General features: G+C 44.3%; 1 protein-coding gene across 1 annotated transcript in view; it reads right to left on the bottom strand.

Moving 5' to 3' along the window:
* Positions 1-20059, bottom strand: part of LOC124594090 — a 65239-nt gene that overhangs the window by 23845 nt on the left and 21335 nt on the right. The window contains exon 4 of the mRNA XM_047132441.1: positions 5219-5494. Coding sequence (XP_046988397.1) covers positions 5219-5494 — 276 coding nt within the window. The remainder of the gene's footprint in view (positions 1-5218; positions 5495-20059) is intronic.

Below are 20059 nucleotides of genomic sequence, written 5' to 3'. Positions count from 1 at the left end.
ACAAAATAAGAGAATGGATCCGTCTTCGGCTAGTACTTCTAGGTTGCGATCACCAAAACTAGTTGCAGCGAGATACCGCGATCTCCAGCGGGCTTCTTTATTGTAAAATACGAAAATTAATACCTGTAGGATTTCATTAAGAAAAACGTTATTATTTTTGTTCTGTTGGTTTCCAGATATATATATGTAAGTACATTCGTAATGGCAGAGCACAGTCTGTTAAATAAACATAAGATTTTGTTTGAACAAACGAGAATACTTGCTAACGCATCCACCTAAAGGGGTTTGTAATCAGAGAAGCAGTTGAAATCTGACTCTGTGAAAATAACTTAAATAGAGACACCGGCTATGCACATAGCAAAGCATGCAAGCTTGCAGACTAATAAAATTGTACATCGGAAGATCATTTCATATAGGCCTGGCTGGATTTTTAAGTATTGGCTACGTTACAATCCAGGAGGCCAACCGACGCGTATGATACATTACCCCTATACAAACCAAGTTAGAAAGTTCGGATGAATGAAACCAGGAATTTCTGGTGAAAATAATGTTCAGAACTCAGATAGTTTTAAATTTTAAGAGAAGTGAATTTATTTCAATTGAAATAACAATTATCACAGTTAATAACTTTTCATCGATAAAATAATAATTCTTTGAGTGAGAACTGAAATGAAACGGAACTTTATCTCACATTCGAGTAAACTTTCGAATAAATCATGCGGAAATAATAGAATTTCGTGCAGTGCATGTCTTAATTCAAAGATCTCCGATTGCGAACTATTTAATTCTAAGTGCAGATCACTCTTAAAAATAGCGGTAGTAACGTTTTTAGACTCAGATAAGATCGCCTAATGCTATATATTCATAGTCCACATGTTGAAACTATTTCAGACTATTCGCTAGCGACACATGCGAACATCACAAGTCCATGACTCAATCCCTGAAGTAATTTCAACGCCCTGAAGAAGCGACCTACTGCCGCACATACTCACACTGCAAGATCTCAAGCATGACTGCAAAATGAACGTTACAACCTCCTCAGAAACTTGTTCCTTCTTTTAATGATCCTAAAACTTAGCATGTTATTCACTTGCTTGTGTGGAATGTCGAGTTTGTGACCTTTTGCCATTAGGCCATTTTAAGTGTGACTTAGCCTTTCTCAATCAATGCATCATTTGCTGAATCATTTTTATTCGAAAATAGAGTCACGGGAATAAATAGGCTACGTATTTAAACAGGTGTTGATTTTCGACGGAAGAGAAATGGGAACACATCAATATTTACCTAAGACGCTTCTAAAACTTTCCTAATAATAGTTCTAAATTATAGTTAAGTGTTTTGCAACAACAGAGGAAACTTCTCATGAGGTTTAACATTTAAATTACTGCTAAAGTGAATGTTCTTATCTCTACTTTGATTTTCGGTGCAACTGATGTCAATCAGATAATGCGAGTATGAGAAATCATATGTTCTAACATAGAACATATCATAATTATCTGATAATGAAGCCACAAATTTAATTTTCATAATACACATGTATTTTAGTTCATATTGTCATATCTGTTAACGACACTTGCTCATACTTTGGAGACGTTATGTTGCTTGTCGAAAAACCACAACATCAATTTAAAAAAACCAATGACTTTTAAGTAAAAGGTACTCTAAGATCATTTGCATGTGTATGTGAAACCAAACAGTACAATACATAGTGACATTTTTCGTAATGTAATGTAACGATGTTAAGTTTTAGAATAGGAAGGCTGGCTTAAATTGGCGGTATTTTGCTGCAACAAGTTTGGAAGTTAAAAAGTATTTGCATCAGGATACACCAACATTCTTATATTACCACGCTGAGATGAAGGTATTTATTGGTTGGTTAAGACTGCAACACTATATACATGTTATACTAAGCAACAAAGCCTTTTTAAATAAATTTTTCCTAAAGCATTTGATAGCTTTTGAAACTGAGGGAAGAGCGGTATAAAATTGTCAGTGCCTACACTTAAACTGCCAACGGGCTTACCGCAGTGGTAACACCGGTTCCCGTCAAATCTCCGAAGTTGTCGGGCTGGGCTAGCACTTGTATGGGTGACCATCCGGTCTGCCGAGTGCTGTTGGCAAGCGGGGGGCGCTCATCCCTTGTGAGGCAAACTAAGGAGCCACTTGACTGATAAGTAGCGACTCCGATCTTGGAAACCGACATATGGCCGGGAGAGCGGTGTGCTGACCACATGCCCCTCCAAATCCGCATCCAGTGACGTCTATGGGCTGAGGATGACACGACACGGCGGCCGGTAGGTACCGTTGGGCCGTTATTGCCTGTTAGTACACTTAAACTGTTGTAAAATACATCGGAAAATACGGTAAAGTTGAAGGGTAGCACTAGAACGGCACTAGAATTATTGTAACATTGCAACGAAGTTATCGAATACTGTCAATTGGCGAAAATATTGATCCGATATCTTGAACTGTTTGTGAAATAGTACTGGTGTTGAAGATACATGGCTCAAACTGTATTAAGTCTGATGTCCAGGAGTCTCGAACCACACTAGTAGGAGACGAGGTGCTGGCAGAACTGAAGCTGTGAGGACAGATTGCGAGTCGTGCTTGGGTAGCTCAGATGGTAGAGCACTTGCCCGCGAAAGGCAAAGGTTCCGAGTTCGAGTCTCGGTCCGGCACACAGTTTTAATCTGCCACGAAGTTTCATATCAGCGCACACTACGCTGCAGAGTGAAAATCTCATTCTGCACACTAGTAAATAGTCCTTCACGTCTGACTACTGTTTGATCAGTTTTCAAAAAATATTATCTGATCAATAACTGAGCTGTCAAATGTAAGACAAAATTAGTACATTTTGTATGACAGAAAACATATTACATCTTTTAAATTTAACATAAGGCTTATCTTCCTAAGAATCACAACAGTTTTCTGGCCAGTCTAATATTCTATACGTGGCTTTCTAGTAACCTGTGCTAACCTCTTCATCTTTGAATAGCATTTTAGACTCAGTGTTGTCAAACATTTGTTACATATATTCCGAACTATGGACTCCTCTACAGTTTTTGCCCTTTTGGGTCCCTCTAGTACCATGGAGTGGCATGGTATCCTTTGATCATCTTCCTTTCTTCGCAGATTCTGCAGGGAACCTCTTTGTCATCGTATCAGGGGCTTTTAGTTTAAATACTGTTGTGTAATTCCTAATTATAAAGGCATGATTTCTCTTTCTTTTTGTTTGAGGTGTCTATAGTTTTACCATCGTTTGCACAAAGAACAGAAATGTCACTTACAACGTAGACCAACTGGCGTAAGTCCGCCCCCGGTAGCTGAGTGATCAGCGCGACAGAATGTCACTCCTAAGGGCCCAGGTCCGATTCTCGGATGGGTCGGAGATTTTCTCCGGTCAGGGACTGGGTGTTGCGTTGTCCTAATCATCAAAAATGGTTCAAATGGCTCTGAGCACTATGGGACTTAACATCTATGGTCATCAGTCCCCTAGAACTTAGAGCTACTTAAACCTAACTAACCTAAGGACAGCACACAACACCCAGCCATCACGAGGCAGAGAAAATCCCTGACCCCGCCGGGAATCGAACGCGGGGACCCGGGCGTGGGAAGCGAGAACGCTACCGCACGACCACGAGATGCGGGCATCCTAATCATCATCACTTCATCCCCATCGCCGCGCAAGTCACCGAAGTGGCGTGAAATCGAAAGACTTGCGCCCGGCGAACGGTCTCCCTGAAGGGAGGCCCTAGTCACACGACAATTATATTTAACTGTCGTGAAATTTAAAGACGATAACACCAGACAAGAGCAATAGTGCCGACTACCAGCAGCGTGAATCAGATCTTTAAACTGCGTGAGCCGTGCTATTATTGAAAACATATTTAGATATCATTGTTCTGTGAAGGCTTATTTGTATTATTGAGAAATGCGACTCCTGACTACTGTAAAAGTTCCCATCACCTCATACCGTTAAACTATTTTTATTTCAATGCTTCTAAGGCTGTTTGTCCATTACGATCCTGTTGTATTAGTTCATCTCTTATTATGCATCATTTTCAGCTTGAATCCTGTTTCCAATCGAGAGTTTCTCATTAGCTGTGTGCGATAGATTACTTTTACTCTGCGTCACCATTATTGTAAATTCATCGTTTCATTTACTCCAATGAGTTATTTAGTCTCCCTTTACGCAATAATTTCAGCATTCACCAGCAAGACAAATTTCGAGTATAGCAATGTTTCTCCTGAAGTAAGTTGTAAGTGCCAAGATAGTTTAGGAAGTTGCTTTTCAAAAGTGAACTTCACTGTACCTGAGTATGTGATGATGATATCTCGGTATGGCGCAGAAACATCGATCCCTCTCGACACTTAACTGGTGAGATATCTTATACATCTATATCTACATCCATACCCCGCAAGCCACCTGACCGTGTGTGGCGGAGGGTACCTTGAGTACCTCTATCGGTTCTCCCTTCTATTCCAGTCTCGTACTGTTCGTGGAAAGAAGGATTGTCGGTATGCCTCTGTGTGGGCTCTATTCTCTCTGATTTTATCTTCATGGCCTCTTCGCGAGATATACGTAGGAGGGAGCATTATAGTGCTTGACTCCTCGGTGAAGATATGTTCTCGAAACTTCAACAAAAGCCCGTACCGAGCTACTGAGCGTCTCTCCTGCAGAGTCTTCCACTGGAGTTTATCTATCATCTCCGTAACGCTTTCGTGATTACTAAATGATCCTGTAAACGAAGCGCGCTGCTCTCCACTGGATCTTCTCTATCTCTTCTATCAACCCTATCTGGTACGGATCCCACACTGCTGAGCAGTATTCAAGCAGTGGGCGAACAAGCGTACTGTAACCTGCTTCCTTTGCTTTCGGATTGCATTTCTTTAGGATTCTTCCAATAAATCTCAGTCTGGCATCTGCTTTATCGACGATCAACTTTATATGATCATTCCATTTTAAATCACTCCTAATGCGTACTTCCAGGTAGTTAATGGAATTAACTGCTTCCAGTTGCTGACCTGCTATATTGTAGCTAAATGATAAGGGATCTTCCTTCTTCAAGATATCGACCGGGACGCAGGGCAATATGAAACTTTCCTCGTGCTAGATTTCGTACGAACTGCAGTCTACAACCGTGTGTTGCCACGGTAACAATTTGTGAAGGTGCTGTTTGTACGGTGTTTCTCTTGGTTTGTGGGACGTAGTGCAGACCTGTGACGGAGAGGAAGGGCTCCTCGTCGGCAGCTCTGCGCACCCCCAGCATTGCGCCGGTGGTGCGGCCGCCGCCGTGTCGCCTCAGCTGGTCCGCCATGAAGTCCAGCTCGGCCTGGGTGCCCGGCACGGCCAGGTGGCCGCCGTCCCTCGAGCAGGACTGTGCGGCGTCCAGCCAGTGGCGGCTGGTGCGGTACAGCCGGTACAGCGACCTGTAGCCGCTCTTCTTCTCGCCGGGGTTCACGACGTACCCGGCCTCCACAGAGCCGTACCGCGCTGTTGACAGACAGAGCCCTCGTCACTTGCTGTAGTATCTAAAAGAGCCGCTGGCATTTTTGATCTGAATGAGCACTTACCGCAAGAGAACTAGTGAACCATTGCCCATTGAGTGAGTCGTCCGACCGACTTATTTTCGACTACATATAAATAAATATTTAGCGAACATGATTGGAAGTGGGATTCACTGCAGCGCAGTGTAGCTTCATTTCGACAAAATTTGAAGGGTAATGTCAATAAGGTTGGAGAACGGAAAGTGCTTTGGACTCGCGTTTCTATTAGTTTAATTATTCAGGTCATGCAGACATAAGTACACTACTGGCCATTAAAATCCGTTCGAAAGAATCTGCACTACTGGCCATTAAACTTCCTACACCACGAAGATGACGTGCTACAGACGCGAAATTTAACCGACAGGAAGAAGATTCTGTGATATGCAAATGATTAGCTTTTCAGAACATTCACACAAGGTTGGCGCCGGTGGCAACACCTACAACGTGCTGTCGTGAGGAAAGTTTCCAACCGATTTCCCATACACAAACAGCAGTTGACCGGCGTTGCCTGGTCAAACGTTGTTTTGATGCCTCGTGTAAGGAGGGAAATGCGTACCATCACGTTTCCGACTTTGATAAAGGTCGAATTGTAGCCTATTGCGATTGCTGTTTATCGTATCGCGACGTTGCTGCTCGCGTAGGTCGAGATACAATGGCCGTTAGCAGAATATGGAATCGGTGGGTTCAGGAGGGTAATACAGAACGCCCTGACGGATCCCAACGGCCTCGTATCACTAGCAGTCGAGACGACAGGCATCTTATCCGCATGGCTGTAACGGATCGTGCAGCCACGTCTCGGTCCCTGAGTCAACAGATTGGGACGTTTGCAAGACAACAACCATCTGCACGAACAGTTCGACGACGTTTGCAACAGCATAGACTATCAGCTCGGAGACCATGGCTGCGGTTACCCTTGACGCTGTATGACACACAGGAGCGCCTGCGATGATGTACTCAACGACGAACCTGGGTGCACGAATGGCAAAAAGGAATTTTTTCGGATGAATCGAGGTTCTGTTTACATCATCATGATGTTCGCAACCGTGTTTGGTGACATCGCAGTGAACGCAAATTGGAAGCGTGTATTCGTCATCGCCATACTGGCGTATCACCTGTCGTGATGGTATGGGGTGCCATTGGTTACACGTCCCGGTCACCTCTTGCTCGCATCGACGGCACTTTGAACAGTGGACGTTACATTTCAGATGTGTTACGACCCGTGTCTCTACCCTTCATTCGATCCCTGCGAAACCATACATTTCTGCAGGACAATGAACGACCGCATGTTGCAGGTCCTGTACGGGAATTTCTGAATACAGAAAATGTTCGACTGCTGCCCTGGCCAGCACATTCTCCAGATCTCTCACCAATTGAAAACGTCTGGTCAATGGTGGCCGAGCAACTGGCTCGTGACAATACGCCAGTCACTACTCTTGATGAACTGTGGTATCGTGTTGAAGCTGCATGTGCAGCTGTACCTGTACATGCCATCCAAGCTCTGTTTTTCTCAATGCCCAGGAGTATCAAGCCCGTTATTACGGCCAGAGGTGGTTGTTCTGGGTACTGATTTCCCAGGATCTATGCACCCGAATTGCGTGAAAATGTAATCACATGTCATAGTATAATACATTTGTCCAATGAATACCTGTTTATCATCTGCATTTCTTCTTGGTGTAGCAATTTTAATAGCCAGTAGTGTAATTTTGACATTTATATTAGTTACAAAGTCACTGTGACAAATCTCATGTTCATGAAAGAGGGTTGACAGTGATTGAGTACTGAATTCATTGCTATCTAATTGCAGAGGGTACTTTTTAAATGACGGCACTGTGTTTGTGTTTGATAGAAGGTTTTGTTGGACAGATACAACTGCACCTGTGAAATGAGAAGTTAACCAGCTGGACTTAGCAAAAGACCACTGTATTGCTGTCAGTTCAGAGAACCAGGAAGCGGCACGGGCGGTTATGTCGGGCAGGCCTGGGAGACTCGATCGCTGCTTTTACGCAGAGGATGGTAGACTGGCGGATATGCCTCTAAGCACTATGGGACTTAACATCTCAGGTCATCAGTCCCCTAGACTTAGAACTACTTAAACCTAATTAACGTAAGGGCATCACACACATCCATGCCCGAGGCAGGATCCGAACCTGCGACCGTAGCAGCACCGCGGTTACGGGCTGAAGCGCCTAGAACCGCTCGGCCACAGCGGCCGGCCAAATAGCCATTGGGTGTTTTAGACGCCACGCAGAGTTGTTTTCCACCCGAGCGAGCACAGTGACGTACTGGACGGCGTTTGTTTCTGTCGCAGAAAATGGTAGGATTGTAGGACAGGTAATTGCCCATTTTGTGCAGGAAGGCAGTACTGAGAGAGAAGAAATCTGCGATTGGCGCACAGAAGTGCTGCCGCATTTCGATTGGTAGTTCTGGCTTCTCGAGAGTATCCTAAGTGTAGTGATTTTTGTAAATGATTGTGAAGTGATAGAGAAAAACATCGGTGCTTCGGGAGCAAGGTGTGTCAGATCATATATTCGGTCGAGATCCTGGATTTCTTTTACATCACGGCTTTGAGTTTGATCTGGAGACACGGTCGCAGATCCTGGGAAGAGGAAAGGAGACTGAGGCCCACCGTTGGAGTCAACGTGCAGGTCCGCTGGGCGCAGCGTTGCAGACTCCTTCAGGTGTATGGTAGCTTTTTGCAGCTCTGGCGCATTAGGAACCTTTGAAATACCAGCAGTCGCTGTTCACTGTTTGCGCATCGTGCTACCTTGCGGCATTGTAGTTAACAGCCATTATCAACTGAAATAGATTAAGTAGGATACCAGTATCCATATTTAAAGTAGCAGGCATAGTAAATTACTCCACCCTCTCCCCAACTTGGTCGAATGTACATCAGTATCTACAGTACTTTATTTCATAAAGTACTTGAACTGAATGTTTTTTACTTCTGTTTATGTATGACGTCACTCTTGATATTTCGTTTAGCTTCATCTCTTATTCCAGAAGATACCGTCCAGTGATCGTCTACTAATTTGGTTCATTTATGTGGGAGATAAAAGGAGTTCCTTGGGAGTGTAATATATAGTGTCACCTTCAGTTTCACTGCCATGGCGCCAAATCATATTCTTACAACTCTTCCGTTACGTTGAGTTTCGCAGTGGTGTACCTGAAGGGTGGTTCTGTGCAGTAGAATATTCCGGGGCAGAAGTCTATTATAGCTGTTCCCACATGATCCTCCCACCAGACACGTTGCAGGGTAGACGAACATAATCAAAAACAAGATTGTGCGAACTGTGTAAACGGTTTACTGAATACGGTTACAATTAATTTGCGTAAGAATGCACAATTTTATTACACCGTGGACCGCGGAGTGCATTCCAAACCAAATTCTTTCAGAATCTTTGAGAGCGCATCATGAAGCTGTAGGTTGATCGTTAAATCAAGAGGTGATTGAGGAGGCATTTTCATACTGAATGGCGTCACTGTTGGAAACAGATACGTGAACAGCATGATCCACCAGTAAATTTAAAAAAAACTGATCACAAGAAGATGGGTTTTGGTAAAGAAATTACGCCCTGTCGGGCATCAGAATACAAAGAAAAACTAAGGTACGTTTTACCCACCTAATATAGCAAAATATCTGACAAAATGTCACGCTTGTTCTACAATGCGAGGGTGGATATTAGTTTCCAGTCGAGCAACTCTTTAGGTGAGATAATCCCGTACGCCGCACACAAGCATAAACTGTTTACCCTATCGGAATTTACAGAATCAAGTGTGGCACATGTGAGACTTTCTAAATGGTTCAAATGGCTCTGAGCACTATGGGACTCAACTGCTGAGGTCATTAGTCCCCTAGAACTTAGAACTAGTTAAACCTAACTAACCTAAGGACATCACAAACATCCATGCCCGAGGCAGGATTCGAACCTGCGACCGTAGCGGTCTTGCGGTTCCAGACTGCAGCGCCTTTAACCGCACGGCCACTTCGGCCGGCTGAGAGAGACTTTCTACATTCGACAGACGGACTGATCACTTAACACAAATTTAAGGAAACGCATTACTCCTAGCAAGAGCTGTGTTTCTACATTTTTCACCTGCATGGTGACAAATTAGTTCAAATGGCTCTGAGCACTATGGGACTTAACATCTGAGGTCAACAGTCCCCGAGAACACTGAACCACTTAAACCTAACTAACCTAAGGACATCACATACATCCAGGCCCGAGGCAGGAGTCGAACCTGTGACCGTAGCGGTCACGCGATTCCAGACTGAAGCGCCTAGAACCACTCGTTCACAGCTGCCGGCTGCATGGGGACAACCAAGTCGCTGATGAAATATTGCACATATTACGCAGAGCTGATACGGTGCGTCTCATGAATATTTTGAAAGGGATCCAGATTTATGATGACCTCAACAAATACCCGAAATTGACTTTAAATGAACAGACAGTGTTCAAAAATAAACTTCACTCTCGCTCTTTCTTTATCTTGGTGTGGACCTTCCGGCCAAAAGTAATATATCACTCTTGAAGAGTTATTTAGGAACATGAAGTCCATTTTAATGTCATCATTATGTTTAATACTTGCATTTTTGCTTCAATATTGAGCTTGTAAATAAGTACTAATGTTTTAACAGATTTTAATGACCAGGAAACACTGAAGCGTCCATATGAAATGTTCTCACTGGCTGTGAGATTATGACGTGCACTTCCTCGTAGAGCCTACAGAACACTTTGAAGAAGCGGACCTCTGTTCCATTAACGTAGTGTAACAGCACTGTAACCGAGCCTTCGTCTAGTACTTACTATACGATAGTCGTTATTCTGACTTAGTTAGCTCCAGCCACGCGTAAGGTAAAAGCGTTGTACACTATCCATTTTGCTGCATTTTTAAATCGGCTGGGTGCTCTGTCACGAACATGACCGGCCACTAACAAGGAACATCTCTCGGTTCGAACAGGAATTAGTGTTCACATAACTGTAGAGAGACCAACTCACATTTCTAACCACGCCTGTGATGGCGTGTGATTGTGTTCCCCTTGGTTTGTACGTAACAGTGCTTGCAGTCTTAGAGGAGAGGTTAACACGTCAGTGAGTCAGTTACCTTAGCAAGTAGCTGACATGTTTACAGTGTTGTCGTTTATGTGAAGCAAAACTGAACGAAGCCATAAATGCTTGGAACAATTTAAATATTGTGGCATCCAAGTTTAGACACATCCGAGAAGGCTAACATACTCTACAAGAACTTTCGCCAGTGACTTTGGTAATGAGAATGCATTCTATATTTATAAACAGCTGTCTTGATCCCGCAGCACAAGAATGTGTTTTTGAGGATTTTCCAGATATTGCTTTCCCCGAATGCACCTTTTGTGAGCCTGCAGTTTGTTTCATGCACTTTGTTGATGACTCTCAAGTACGTTTTAAAGTACAATAATGGGCAAAGTAAGAGTAACAAAATCGAATGCTTTCACCATCCTCATCACGGTGGTACTTAAAGCTTCTTAATACAACTGTTACGCCAAATTTCTCTTCGAGGCGAGAGATTTCCCTCGTCAGTATGTATTGTGCTTGTGTCGTAGCAACGTTTAGTGTGGTTTACTCATTCCACTTGCTGGTAAGCTGGATCTACTCCGGATTTCTTGTCCATTTCTTTGGATTCGTTACTTACCATCATTTTATTTTAAGGGTTTCGTCTTGCCTTGCGTCCTCTGCTATTTTATGGATGACGGGTGCGTTTTTATACGCCAGTTTCAACCTGGGAGATAGGGAACTTTTCTTATCTACCCTCATGAGATCTAATCATGATTTAAGATCCGTAGTCCTCATCTGGTAAAGAAACTGCTCCACTTTGATTCAGTAAAGGTAATTGTAAACTTCATATCTTCTTTAGGTTCACTCGTTTTTCACCTGAAGATATTGGTTTATGGTCACGAAACTACTTGTGACTGAGTAATAAGAAATAAATTTTTGGCAACTGTTTCTGTTTTATTATTTGAAATAATAAATAATCTAATTTTTTCCATGAAATACCCTCATGGAAATTCCCTTACTGGAAATTTATTTGCAGTCCAAAGATTTCGTTTGCCTGCCTCATTTGCAGTGTACATACCGTCAAATGGAAATAAAAATGTTTCCGCATAGAGACTCGAACCAACGGCCCTTGGACTATGGTTCTGTATTGTTACCATTGCTACAGCCACTGACTGGAAACTGCGCGATCCTAAATGGTTCATACCTCGTTCTATGTGCGCCAAAAAAACTATATTTTTGCCAAACATTTGGCCACCTGACGCTCCCACTTCAGTCACCTTCGTTTCTGGTCATGCACTGCAAATAGCATTACCTTGGACGAAATCAGTGATGAACAGACACGTTTCCCCTGTGAGCGCCCCTTTGCGAGGTTCTCTCAACACTAACCAACCAACGAGTCGGCTATTCTACCGTTCGTAATGACTGTTTTCACACACCCGGAAAGTCCAGACGACGAGTTAAAATACACCAACTGTCATTACTGCCGAGATTGTACTTCAAAAAATTATGGATTTTCTTCTGTGGTGGCTAATGACCTGCTTCATCATATGAGAAATATGTTTCATTCTCATTGATACCGTGCTTACAAAATCCGTGTCAGAAATGAAAGCCGAAATTTTTGATTTGTTGCAATCATGTGTAAAAGATCATGAAACCCTTATCATAACGAAAGTTTAAAAACGGGCATGTCCACGATTCGAACTTAAATTCACTTTGTGTACTTTATTCATTTGTAGTCACAAATATCTCTCATTATTGTTGATTAATCGTCACAAACTGCCTGTCACATTACTTGCAAGCTTTGCGCTTCTAATGCATGTTATTTGTTTCATTTCACCTCAATGAAGGAACTCACTGTTCAGCTTTGATATGATGGCCTGTGAGGAACATCGGTACTGGTATGTCTTCGAATATAAACTCATGTACCTCGTCCTGATTGCAGAAAATAGCGTTAAGTAAACTCTCATTTTTTTCTGAGTGGCACATATAAAAAGGCAGTGGGTTCCAGTTCACGTGATACGGCAGACTTACGTGCCAAACGACAGGACTGTAGCCTCTCCAATGTGGTACGCATTCTTAAAAGAATGCTCAATATTGTACGGGTAACAGGAGATGATTTTATGACTTAGGTCTTCTCGTTGTATTTCTCCTTTTACCGGCAGTCACCAACAATTATATACAGATCTGTGATATTTCTTTGGATAGTAATAAATCAACAACAGTCGATAAATGCAAGTGGTTGTTCATAAGTGCTATGTATTATTACATAATATTAACTCTGCCTTTTCATTAACATCCGTAGAACTTTATGGTGGCCACAATCGATTAATGCTGCAGTTTTTCGTGTGAATAAAAGTATTCTGTATACTCTAACTTACGACGAATGTTATTTGGGATGTAATTACTCACAATGCTTTAGTGTTTCCCGAAGCTCTTATGAGCTATTCGTTATTACGAAGTTTCCTGGCAGGTCAGAACTGAGTGTCACACCGTGACTTGAGCTTGGCACTTCCGGGGGCAAGCGCTGTACGACTGAGCTACCCAAACATGAATCACGTCCCACCCCCAGCGCTTCACTTCCGCCAGTGCTTCTCTCCCACCTTCCAAATAGAAGTTCTTGTGCACAACTTGCAGGACTACCACTCTTGGAAGAAACGATACATAGGAGAAATTGTGTAGTCACCATCTAGGGCATTGATTGCGGAACGAATTTTCAATGTGCACCGGAGTGTGCGCTGATGTGAAGTTTCGGCTTAACAGAAGTTTCCAACCAGTGCACACGTCGCTGTGAAGTGGAAACCATTCCATAATTCACTTGAAAACGAGATGCTTTTTAAATATTATAGATAAGTTATTAACTAAGTTTTGCCAACAAAATATACAGTATAAAACTCTATAAAATAATGATGGCGAACGTGTATCTCTATTTTCAGTCCCAAAACGTCACTGCCTTTGGCGAAAATGGGGAAACGGCATTCTACATACACTTTTACACCTACATAGATACTCCGCAAGCCACCGTAAGGTGCTTGGCGAAGGATACACTATACCGCTACTTGTCAGTTTCTTTCCTGTTTCACTAGCAAAGAGAGCGAGGGGAAAAATGACTGTTTATATGCCTCCGAATGAGCCCTGATTTCTCGTATCGTATGTCTGTGGTCCTCACACACAGTTTAATTTGGCGGAAGTAGAATCGTTCGGAAGCCAGCTTCCAATGTCGATTCTCTAAATTTTCTCAGTATTGTTTCTCGAAAAGAACGTCGCCTTCGCTCCAGGGTTTCCCGTTCGAGTTCCCGAAGCTTCTCCGTAACATGGCCGTTGTTCGAGCCTACAGGTAACAGATCTAGGGTAACAAATCTAGCAGCCCGCTTCTGAAATGCATCGATGTCTTCCTTGAATCCGACCTGGTGCGGATACCAAACACTCGAGCAGTACTCAAGAACGGATGACACCTGCGCCCTATCTACACGACAGTCAGTTCAGCGTCGTGGATCGGCGTAACATGCTCCATGGAAGTCCACCTGCCGTTCTGGAGTCTGAAGACAATCCTTAAAAGACTGAAACCAGCCACTCCGATTAAAAGAAATTTGTGATCACGTCAGTTTTTTAATTATCAGAACTTGGTTTCATCTACACCGGTTGGCCAGATGACTTCACTGTCACGCTCAACTTCGATCTCAATAGAGACAATTTTTTTTGTCAACTGCAATGAACACTCTCCCTCCTATGGCCTCTAATCGGACATTCTGATATACGCTCCACAGCTCGCTAAATATATCAGAGCCTCCCACGACGGGTTTCAGCAAATTATTGGTCGCAAGAATAACTTCGCTGAGATAAGTTTCCTTGAAAACAGTGAATTCGGGAACTTTATTACGAATAGTTCGACAGTTTACTAATAAAATTGTGACAGCCGAAGTGCCTTTATTCCGAACGCTGTTTGACTTCCCTTGCTGCATATCGACCAGCAAGTGTTCATCAGAGCACCTCAAACTACTGCCTAGCCTAAAAAACCCTCATTAGCACTCCACAAGTACTCTGCTAACCGAGTAGCTGTTTCTTTTGCATAGTGCACCCCTGACCTATCAATGGGAGTCCTACAAATACCCACACGATAACGCAGGTCTAGGAATCTGCAGCCTAGACCGTTGCAGAATCGATGAAGCCTTTGTTTTAGACCCTCGACTCTGCGCCAAACCAAAGGGCCCCCAATAAAGTATGCGATCAATGCTGCAAATTGCGAGCTCTTTTTGCACCCCCCACCTGAGGCGAGCAGTACTCACCACCTCCGCCAGCCGCCTGTGAGAACTGAGGATCGCCTTAGAACCCATGTGACAGACGTCGCTGGTGCCGACAAGAGCCACAATACGCGAGAGATTGAACCCTGTACGCTCGATAGCCACAGGCCAGGCCCCCCCACGTCTCGGATGAGACCTCTGGCAGATTTACTGAGTGCACATTGGCTTTCTTTCCAATCCTGAATGCTATCTGCTTAAGTGGCTCATAGCGCGCCTAACATTGGAGCTCCCAATAATTAGCAAACCCCTGCCCCCTTTGCCTGCCCGGATCCCGCTGAAGGAGCGGCCACCTGTCCCCTCATAGGGTGAATGGGCGAAACCAGGCGGCCAGTCTCCACGTTAGCTTTCCGCCTCGAGCGCCGCGAACGTGTTACCATCCGCCACCCACCTTGCTGTGATGGCGGATCCACCGCGTTGGGTGCACTAGGAGGTGCCCCTGAAGCATAGCCCGCGGGTAACACAAGCGGCATCTGAGATGTCCCATGCGACGCACCCGAGTTTCCGCCACCGCTACACCCCCGAGCAGCAGCCTGGAGGTGATTGACAGTGGCCAACAGCACGTTTAGCTGCTCGCGAACTGCGGCCAGCTCCTCCTGCGTCCGCACACAGCGTGCACACATCCTAGCTATCCTAGCAAGACTAACCGAAGAAGTGAAAGCAGGTAATCCTAGATATGCAACTTGTTACCCTCCTACTGCGTCACCTATGGACGTTCTTGCGTTAATGAGCTATCTAGCTAGCTGTTCAGTGAGCGAAAAGTGCGATAGATACTGAATGAATTTACACTTTCAAAAAGGCGAGATTAAACCTCTTAAATTGAGAAACACGCACGAAATTTAGTAAATATACTACGAGTAAAACACAGAATAAGATATACACTTAAGCCGACCGCGGTGGCCGAGCGGTTCTAGGTGCTTTAGTCCGGAACCGCGCGACTACTAGGGTCGCAGGTTCGAATCCTGCCTCGGGCATGGATGTGTGTGATGTCCTTACGTTAGTTAGGTTTAAGTAGTTCAAAGTTCTAGGGGACTGATGACCTCAGATGTTAAGTCCCACAGTACTCAGAACAATTTGAACCATATACATATAACTTGACGCTCTATAGTTGTATATTAGACGAGAGCTGGAGCCTGACAGACTGGCTTACTACCCGTACGGACGGTTGCTTTCAAAACAAAACGAAATAGCAACTACTGCTCTACAAACTGAATGAATTTACACTTACAAGAACGCGAGATTAAATCTGCTAAACAGAGGAAAACGTGTTGCTGTTAAAGTGCCAGCACCTGTATACGAACTTGTAACATAACAAAATTAAGTCTATATAAGTAACGTGTAGTGCAGAACTGACGTGCTTATTTAGGAATTATTGTGTAAAGTACGTAATCATACAGAAGAAGGTAGCCATTGGGCATAAGATATGTCAAGCTTACGTACTTGTTCATTCTGATTGTTGGACACTTTTTCTACCTGGTGGTTACAATTAAAGTGCACCTAATCATGGTGGTCCAGTGTGGGTTGTAATTATCGTATGGCAGCAAAACTTGGTAGATATGCTAACTCGTTAATCATGAACTAATCTGTGCTGAAAAAAATGTAGTTCCAGTTGCGGACATCAAGTGCAAATCTGTCGCTTTACACTGTTTGTAAGGCGGCATGACGTCCTCGTGGTCATTTAATAACCCATAACTTTAGTGAATAGTATAGCTATAGAGAAGACAGACCGTGCGCAGTTATTGAAACTGTTTAACGTGAACGACAGCAATTACAGTGGTGCATTGAAAGAGTATCGCAACTGAAAGGTCTGAGAAGGGGCCGGATGTTATTAATTGGTTTAAGGAAAATTATAATGGATTTTGAAAACATGGGTGAGCTTCCTGGAAGAGGAAGGCGTCCAATCCTGGTGGAAGTTATTGACGAGATTACTGTTGCTGTTACTGATTATGCTGTACTTGCCCCAGGTATTGCTGGTGCTCATCTAGTGCCACGAGAATTGTTTCTCCCATGGTAAACAGTACGGAACGTTTTGCGGTCTATTTTACACTGGTACTCATACAAGATCCAGCCGGGCAGAAACTGTGAAACATCATGATCCTCAGCAACATTCTGGATTTCCTTTCCATTTCTAGTACGGGTCGAAATTGATGACATGTGGCCAGGCAATATACTACGTAGTGACGACGCACGTTTTACAGTACAGGGTACAGTCAATAGACAGAACTCCCGAATTCTGGATGTGTTAAACAGCGTGTGGTGCACGAAGAGCCATTGCACTTACCGTATGTGACTGTTTGGCGTGGATTCACAAGCATCGTTATTCTCGGTCCGTTCTTCTTTAGGGAGAATTTATTCATAGGGTCTGTAGGTGCACCGCAATGTCTGCACGTTATCGATACCACCCTTGTACAGCATGTGACTCCTGCTTTGGAAGAGCGCATCTGTCTAGAAACCACTGTTTTCATGCGATACGAGGCAACACCTCATGTAGCTCGCTAAGTGAAACATCTGCTTCATGCAATCTTTTACAAACGTGTTATCTATATGCGTTTCTCGGATCCATGGCCTGCAAGGTCACCTGATCTGAATTCAACAACTGTGTGTGAAATCTTATGGGACTTAACTGCTAAGTCATCAGTCCCTAAGCTTACACACTACTTAACCTAAATTATCCTAAGGACAAACACACACACACCCATGCCCGAGGGAGGACTCGAAACTCCGCCGGGACCAGCCGCACAGTCCATGACTGTAGCGCCTAAGACCGCTCGGCTAATCCCGCGCGGCTGATCTGAATTCATGTGACTTTTGGCTCTGGAGACATCTAAAAGAACTCGTTTATCAAGGACACGTTTGGTTGCTACCTGATCTGAAGGAACACAATTCTCAGATTCACCGAAATTGCAGTAAGCAGCTGCTGATCACGTAATTTAACGGTGCAGCTTCTCGTCAACCTCACCGGTTTTCATATTGGATAAATATTGTAAGCGGCGGTTAATAATAAAATAAAAATCATGCCTTTCTGACTTGTTTGATTTTTCTGCCCACGTCCCGCTTCTAATCCATTACATATGGAAACATTTCTATACGTCTTTCTTGAATTGATCGCGCCAGATTCGCACCTGGTGGCTAAAATTGGAACCAGTTTCTTTGTACCAGCGTAAATTGGTTCCGCTTTAACGCCTTAGAGTATCAGATAAATTTCGCTGTCGTGCGATAATTACAGTCCACACTGGATCTCTGTCAGCAGCTGTAATTTAATTATAACGACCCGGCAAAAGCGAACAGCCGTAGAATACAGAGGCAGCGGGCAGTGTTGAGATAGGGTAAGAGGTGACCTTGCAGCATTAATGTGAAAAAAAAAGTTAACTGTAGAGAGACTGAGCAGTGACGGTAGCCTATCAGCAGTGATAATGAGACGGCGTTTCTTGAGCACTCGGCAGAACATTACTATGTGTGCTAACTAATATATGCACATATTATTGGAAGAATACGTTTATTAACTTTTCTGCGTTTAGTAGTCTCAGACAGTTATCAGCTGTTCAAAAAGATTTCGGGCTTGCAACCGGTCGTCGTAAACTTCATTGCACGATATTTCGGCTGGACAACTGCCAGCCATCTTCAGGCGAGCCGAACGAGGACTGACGAAGACTTTTTTTTTCTTTTTTTTTCTTTATTGTACTTTGATTCCCTATTGGAGCTGCTCTTCAGCCGAAAGACACAGAACATACAATAGAAGACATTTACAAATAACATAAAGGAGAAAACATGGTGTACGTAGATTTAAAAAATGGGGAACATTGTGGAAGACAAAAAAATGTTCAAATGTGTGTGAAACCTTATGGGACTTAACTGCTAATCTAAATTATCCTAGGGACAAACACACACACCCATGCCTGAGGGAGGACTCGAATCTCCGCCAGGACCAGCTACACGGTTGTGGAAGACAATAGACAAAAAGGGGCGACTGTAAAATGCAGATAAAAACCGTAAAAAAGTAGCGCACACAAAAAACCACAGACTGGGACAATTAAAAGAACACAAGCTGCAGTATGACCGGAGCATAAAAGTATCGACGGATGGCGTAGCGCATAACAATCACTAACAGTAAAACTAAGTACAAGGCCCGCACACAATTAAAACCACACCTCTCAACGCGCAGGAGAACAACACCAAACACGACACTGACGTGGTGCACTGATGATGAATCAAAACGGAGGATCTACCAGGCTCAAGGAGACGACTGAGAAGGGGTGGGAGGGAGGGGAAGAGAGGGCGGAGATGGGAGGGGGACGCGCCAAAGAGGGCCAGGAAGGGAGGAACGTGGGAGGGAGAGAGGCGAGGATGGGGTTCAGGGTCTCAGGGGGGGGGGGGAGGAGGAATATCCGCTCTGGGAGAAGGAGGGGAATGGAGAAACGGGGCCCTGGATAGAGGGGCAACAAGGCCAGGTAATAGTTGATAAAAAGGGTATATGTCACAGCGAAGTTTATTATCTGGGAGGGGGAGGCGCTGTAAATTGCCCTGATGACGGATATGGAGTGTGTGGAGGTAGAGAGAGGGAGACATACAGCGATAGAGGCACGGCAACGGGCGGGGAGTGGAGAGGAAGGAGGAAACCAGGGGGTGGGAGGGGGATCAAGCCTGTGGACAGTGTGAAGCATGTGGAGATGTTGGAGGAAAAGGAAGAGGTGGAGGACGGGGATGAGTTCATAAAAGAGCCCTCTGGTGGGAGGAAGGCGGATACGGAAGGCAAGGCAGAGCACATGACGTTTGAGGATTTTGAGGGCCTTGTAAAAGTGGGTGGGTGCGGAGATCCAGACAACACTGGCAGAACAGAGGATAGGATGGATGAGGGATTTGTAGGTGTGGAGGATGGTGGAAGGATGCAATCCCCACGTCCAGCCAGACAGGGTTTTCAGGAGGCGGAGGTGGGAATGGACTTTCTGCTGGATGGTCTGGAGGTGAAAGGTCCAGGTGAGGTGATGGTCGAGGGTGAGGCCAAGCTATCTCACGGTGGAGGTGAGCTGGATGGGACGACCATAAAGGGTGAGGTAGAAATCATGGAGACGGAAGGAACGGGTGGTGCAGCCTATGATGATTGCCTGGATTTTGGAGGGGTTGAGATGGAGGAACCACAGGTTACACCAAGTGGTGAACTGGTAAAGGTGGGTTTGGAGGGTGTGTTGG

The sequence above is a fragment of the Schistocerca americana genome, chromosome 2, assembly GCF_021461395.2.
Source record: "Schistocerca americana isolate TAMUIC-IGC-003095 chromosome 2, iqSchAmer2.1, whole genome shotgun sequence".
NCBI lineage: Eukaryota > Metazoa > Arthropoda > Insecta > Orthoptera > Acrididae > Schistocerca > Schistocerca americana.
This window is presented reverse-complemented; position numbering and strand designations above follow the sequence as displayed.